Source organism: Takifugu flavidus, chromosome 11 (genome assembly GCF_003711565.1).
Source record: "Takifugu flavidus isolate HTHZ2018 chromosome 11, ASM371156v2, whole genome shotgun sequence".
NCBI lineage: Eukaryota > Metazoa > Chordata > Actinopteri > Tetraodontiformes > Tetraodontidae > Takifugu > Takifugu flavidus.
The window spans coordinates 6,545,247-6,551,366 of NC_079530.1; the positions used below are offsets into that span (position 1 = coordinate 6,545,247).

The 6,120-nt window shown below is 42.3% G+C and overlaps 1 protein-coding gene across 1 annotated transcript; it reads right to left on the reverse strand.

The window, feature by feature from the left end:
• Positions 1-317: 317 nt before the first annotated feature.
• etaa1b (ETAA1 activator of ATR kinase b) lies at positions 318-4,108 on the reverse strand. The gene is made up of 6 exons (XM_057048012.1): positions 3,773-4,108; positions 3,517-3,645; positions 3,320-3,378; positions 2,973-3,076; positions 1,513-2,852; positions 318-1,125 (listed from the first exon to the last, which is right to left on the reverse strand). The coding sequence occupies exons 1-6, from the start codon at positions 3,912-3,914 to the stop codon at positions 1,013-1,015; spliced, it is 1,887 nt and encodes a 628-aa protein (XP_056903992.1). The 5' UTR covers positions 3,915-4,108; the 3' UTR covers positions 318-1,012.
• Positions 4,109-6,120: the final 2,012 nt, after the last annotated feature.

Here is a 6,120-nt window from a genome sequence, read left to right on the forward strand (position 1 = left end):
TGGTTCAGCAGAGCGTAGTCAAGTCAACATGGATCAATAACAAATCAGTGCCACAACCTGCTGAAAGGATTATTTGTAACATCTTGAGTCTGTTTCTCTGCCTGACGTGGATGCACTGGGCTGGAGGGTCAGGCTGGGTAAAAACCGGGCCACAAACACGCCTACGATGACCCGAGTTACCCTCAGTGTTACTAACAGCAAACACGCTTCCTCCAACTCTCCCTCAAGTGTTTATCGTTAGGATGGCAAAAAGGATCACAACCTAAATATGGTGCTGCCAAATGGTGCCATTAATCGGATAAATTCTGGACAAGAGGTCTGCTTAGAAAAATGTGTTTATTGTCTTTGCTCATCATGATGGTGTGGTTGTCCCACACTCAGGCACTTAATGGAGGTCGGCCCATCCGCCCGTCAGCCCATCAGAACGTGCCGTCCTGATTCTGGCTGATGGACTGGTGAGGGTCTAGGTGCTCTAACTTTATAATAATTAACTTTTCACAATTTACAAAGGGAGGGCGCACTGTGTTTACAGTTTCAAATGATTTTGCTCTGTGAAAAACAACAAATAACGACCGAAAACAAACTGATTACAACAAGCAAATTATTGGAGGGTTGTAACCGTTACGCTATGTAAGAATCCTCCAGTAAAAGTTAAACAGCCCCCCCAAACAGTTAAACACTTAATGAATTCACTCAAACTGTGTTCTTTTGAGTATTTCTGATCATTTCGATGTAAATCCAGCAGTTCTTCATAATGTTGAGTCCAGCACCTGTTCTTACTCATTTTTCAAATATTTCAAATACCAACTCAAATACCAAAGGAAGCCAAATACGTCCGACAAAAAGCTTTCCGCCCCAAGTCTGTCGAAAACTTCAGTGTGAAAACCCTTTTGATGTAAAAAGTCTCAGAAGAATCTGGAAGATGTGCAGCAAAACACGGTTTTACGTCAGCAGCTCTCTGACAGAGAACGGACGTTGCCGTTAACGGAGTTCGTGGAACTTTAAAGCTCCTTCATGGTTTTGGGCCGTTCTGCAGTCGCTGCCGCCTTCTGGCCAAAGCTTCCTGTTTCTTCCTCTCAATGTCAGCGGCCGAGCACTTTCCCGTCGCCTGGCTCGTGACGAAAACTGCAAGGCAAGAACAGGTAAAGACAAGTTTGCCTCTGCAGAGGGATATGGACGAGTCTTAGCACAGTAAACAGGCGTTCACATAAATTAGAGCAGCCATAAACGATGATCCGGATGTAAAAAATTAAAAGCATCCCTCGCGACCCAAAAGAAAACCATTTCCAGTTTCTGGCAATGATGCATTCTCAAGGTTTAGAATTGGAAATTAAATCCATGATGCTGTGTTTACTGGTTTTGGGGAATTGCATAAACACACAGTGATTATAAGAACATCATGGAACATCTGCTTGGAGATCTCTACTTTAATTGAATACAATTGAACGAAAATTGCCATTTTACTTTTGGCAAAAGTGTGAATGTTCCTTAAAAATGCCCTATTTCACTTACCTTTGTTGCTTGTAACTGCAGAGTCAGAAAAATTCCTCTTGAAAGCTGTGGGAGAGGTCTTGGCCGCCCCCATACAGGCCTTGGTAGCACCATCATTTCCAGTGTGGCATTTTCCTGAGGCGTCCTGGGACTGGTTGAAGGTCCCCAGAGCCGTGTGCTGACCCGGGAGGCTCTGAGACATTTGTGACTTCTTGTTGGCAGCTTTCATGGCGATGTCCCACCCTCGGTAGCTCCCAGCTCCACTGCTAGTCGCTGGTAATGAGTTAGAACGGACAAACGCACGCGGCGACTCTCGTTTTGTGGAACTGGTCACTGTGCCTATTGGCACGGTAGTGGTGCCCTTTTGCCCTCTTTCTTCTAAAAAATACTGCCATTTTTTGTGCCTGAAGCTCACTTGATCCAACTGACTGTTAGAGATCCTCTCAACACTGTCACAGACCTGGTAGAGCAACGTGTCGTCATCCCCGTCATCCCATAAGCTGTCTGAAATACCCTGAAGAGAGTCTGCAGCTTCACAAATGTCTGCTTTAAAATCAGTGGTCTTGTCAGGTTTACAGAGAGTCTTTGTGGTAGCCAGGTTTGTCGGGCAGATCTGTAGTTTTGGTTGTACATCAGTGACTGTGGGCTTGTAAGCCTTCTTGGCCTGAAAATGAGGGTTGGGTTCTAACTTAAAAGTGCTTCGGTGGGTTGTCTTTGGTTTGGGACAAAGTTCCTGGAGGGTGCTGCAGGTTAGCTTGGACTTTGCTGCTGTGGGCTGATGTGCACACATTGTTTTTGTTGTTGACTGGAAGCCAGAGTGGCTTTGGGAATTCTCCGTATTAGCGTATGACTGTAGGGCAGGTTCAAATTTGTCAAGAAGCCGGGGAGGATTCTGGGTAAGCTCCAGCAAGAGAGGATCATTGAGCAAGTCGTCGTTTTCCCAGTCGTCGTCAAAGTCGTCGTTGGACCCCAGAGCTGCTGCTTTTACTTCAGCAGCTGGGACAGACTTTTCAGATGCCTTCAGCCTGGTTTGTCCAGTTTCCACTAAATGTGCAGCTACAGGTTCGCCTTCAACAACCTGAGAGCGGGCCGATGCTGATGACCCCTGACTCAGCCGCCCACTGACCTTCTGAGTGGAGCAGTCGAACAGCGCCTGCAGCTCTGCCTCCACGGCGTCCGATGAGGATGAACACTGTAGGCCCTTCATTTTGTCTGCAGGCCTCAGTTTGGGTTTGGAAGTGTTTGCACAGTCACTGACGCTGCTATCGAAGTTGTTGTGAATCCCCTCTAAAGACTCCCTGTCTTGCATGTTTTTATCAAACTGCCTGGCCAGTTTGACAAGATCCTCCACAGTATTTTGCCTTTAGAGAAGAAAAAAAAAGAAAATTAAGGAATGAAAATAAGTGACGACCACACTGTATAGGGCATAAAGGGATTAGGTATAAAATGTGCCTGTGGGGCTGAATGAACCCTCTCCCCACCTGCTCTTCCTCCTCACTCTGTGCTTGGGAATGTCAGGGGTGCAGGGGACACTGTCTCCTATCCACTGCAGCAGTGCCGACTCAGCAGCTTGTTGTTTTATTTCCTGTGTGAGATAAAAGAAAAAACAACTAAGCAGATGCTGTGAGTTTTAGGTTCTCTTTAGAGCACCTAATACTTACAATAGGCAAATAAGACATAAGTAACTCAGAGGTGTCTAGATCCAGTCCGCGAGGGTGGTGATCCTGCTGGGTTGTCTGTCCTACCCTCGAGGACCGGATGTGAAGTACCCGAACTGAACAATACTCTTGGATTTAGGCACATTAATAAAGAAAAACAAATGACTGACCTTCGGAGCAATCCGGTTGACAATATCGGATATTTCCACAACTCTGGTATTTCTGTGTCCTGATGGAGAAAACAGTCGTCAACCACGGTGAGAGCGAGGTTTTACTGCAACGGGGTAACATTTAACTTGACAGCAGCAATGAAGCAAAACAAGAAATTCATTCATCAGTCGCGTCTATTCAGGTATTTCACTATTACCACTCGTGGCTGCAGTGGGAGATGTGGAATCCCAGATGATATCTTGGGATGGCTCCACATCTCCTGGGGAGTCCCCATTATAGAAGCCAGTGAATCTCCTGCAGTTTAAGGCTTTAGGACTCTGTAGACCTGTGAGGGAAACACAGAGTATCATTGTTGAAAATATCAGGATGCCATCTGGTAGCGAGGATCAGAGACAGTTCTTCTTGGGAGACCTTAAACCACAAACCGAAGCATTTCTTATCTGCAAACTCACCTTTACGCTGCGGTGACGTTTCGGCAACAGACATCTGCTGTTCCGTTTTCTTATTTTGAATTTTGCTGCCACAAAGTGTGGAAACATCCCTCCACAGAAGATTGAACTCGGCGGTGCCAGCATCGCTAGCAGAATCCGACATGGTCCAATAAAACAACCATGAGGCCAAACAGTCTTTGTCGAGTTAAATCCCTTAGGGTCGCTTCATGTTTCAGAAATGCGAGGTACTTTTATCCCGGGAATAATTTAATGTTATCGCAGGCACGTTTCTAGTGTTTTTTCTTTAGTCCGTTGTTCCTGAGTAGGCCGCCATGTTTTTCTACGTCATCTAACTACGGAAGCCGGGAGAGTTTTGTTTCTGCCACAGCGAAGGCCTACAATTGTAATAATAATAATAATACATTTCTATGGGAATGGCATTTGAAGTGTTTATAAATGACAGTATGGGTTGAACATGCCAAATTAATCATTTTAAATATGCAATTACTTTAGGTTTTAGAGTGAAAACATTATTCTTCTTGAATTTGAACATTACTTCTTTGCTACTAAAGTCCCAAAGACTAATTTGTCACAATGTAATAATGATGCTAATACATTTTTTTAAATTACTTAATTTATTTTACATTGTTAGCATCTGCAATATAGCTGCTGTTAAAATGCTAATGCAATAGTAAATGAAAAGCCCACATGTACTGTCGATTACTATTATATGGGATATAGTGTAAAATGTTTCAAACTAAATTTTTAACAAAATATCTTACTAAACATACATGTATAATCCTGCTGTAAATTTTGAATGAGGAAAATTCTGCAAATATAGAGAGCAAGGTTTTGCAATTTTTTCTGTAATTTCTACCAAAAACTACATGAAGACCACATATTTAAACACGTTTATCTACTCCCTCATACTGTGATGTGTATAAAATAATTAGCATTCATTATGTGTTTCTAATATCTGTGCGTTACCCTCATATTAATGAGATACCTTATCATATAAATGTTAACACTGTAATCTGTATTAATTTTACCATATATTTAACATCTTGATCTCTTGAAGAGGACCAGTGTCTGCCATATTCTCCTATGGCTATTTGTATATTCCATGGAAATAGCTTATTGAAGCTCTTGCAGCATATTTCCATCTTTAAAAAAATAGGAAATAAAAACTGAAGTGTGTTTTCATTGCATGAATCAACACTCAATGAAATGAGTGAGGATTTGCCACTGCGGCAGTAGCTGTGTGTTTACGCACCGCTGAGTTGAGGATTTAATTTGATGTGAGATGCAAAATTAGTTCGATCCTTCTTTTTCGAAAATATTCAGTTAAAAAGCTAAATATTAAAAGGTGAAGATTTCTACATATTTGGCAAAGCAATTTCAGACTAAAGCACTAGATGGTGCTTGTATACTTCCTTGGCTGTGTGTGTGTGTGTGTGTGTGTGTGTGTGTGTGTGTGTGTGTGTGTGTGTGTGTGCGTGCGACAGAGAGAGAAAGAGAGGGGGGGGCAAGAAAGGCTGTATACCGACTGTAACTGATGTTGGATGTCCACAAAATATATTTTGTTAAAAGCAGGAAACGTGCACAGTCTGTAGTGGATTACTACGCATGATTGCACTTGATTCTAGTTGATTGTTTTCACTTGGAAGCAGTGTAGCTGTGTAGACCGTTGGTTCCTTTGATTGAATGCCCACAACAATTAAGAGCAGAGGACCTGTAGGCAGGACAGTCACACACGCAGGGTTAAAGCTTAATTCCTGTTTATTGAGTGGCTGATGTTCCGCTCAAAAACTGAAGGAGAAGACGTCTTCCTGTAATGGCTCTGAGCCCTTGTTTGAGTTTTAACTAAAGCAGTAATTGCACAGGAGCAGAGGCCAGTTACAGCATGTGTCATGTTTTGGAAAACTCATTCATGAATCAAAAGAATGGCTGTTGTGCATGTAGAGACAAACACGCTCAGTCATGCTGACTTTTTTTAACTGGCTTAAAAACAATATTACACACAGTGAGATTAGTGTGTTTTGATCTATTAGCTTATTTGTGGTGCATTAAGAAACTGCCAGTCTACATAAACTAGGGTTTTAAAAAATTCATTTAAAACTAATGTATAATGAGTTTAATTGGAGCTGCAGTTCATTTTATACAGACAATATAGCCCTTTAATTTAAAAAAAAATAATTTAAAACTGAACAGGGAACACATTTTGTGTTCTTTTTCTTTTGGTATTTCCATAAAAGTAAAGCATGTGTGTTGTAAAAAGTACAACACGTGTTGGCTTGTAGGCCCTTGTCACGCCGCGGTAGCTGTTGTCAGAATTAAACAGGTTAACTGGAACTGCCAGTGTGAATATA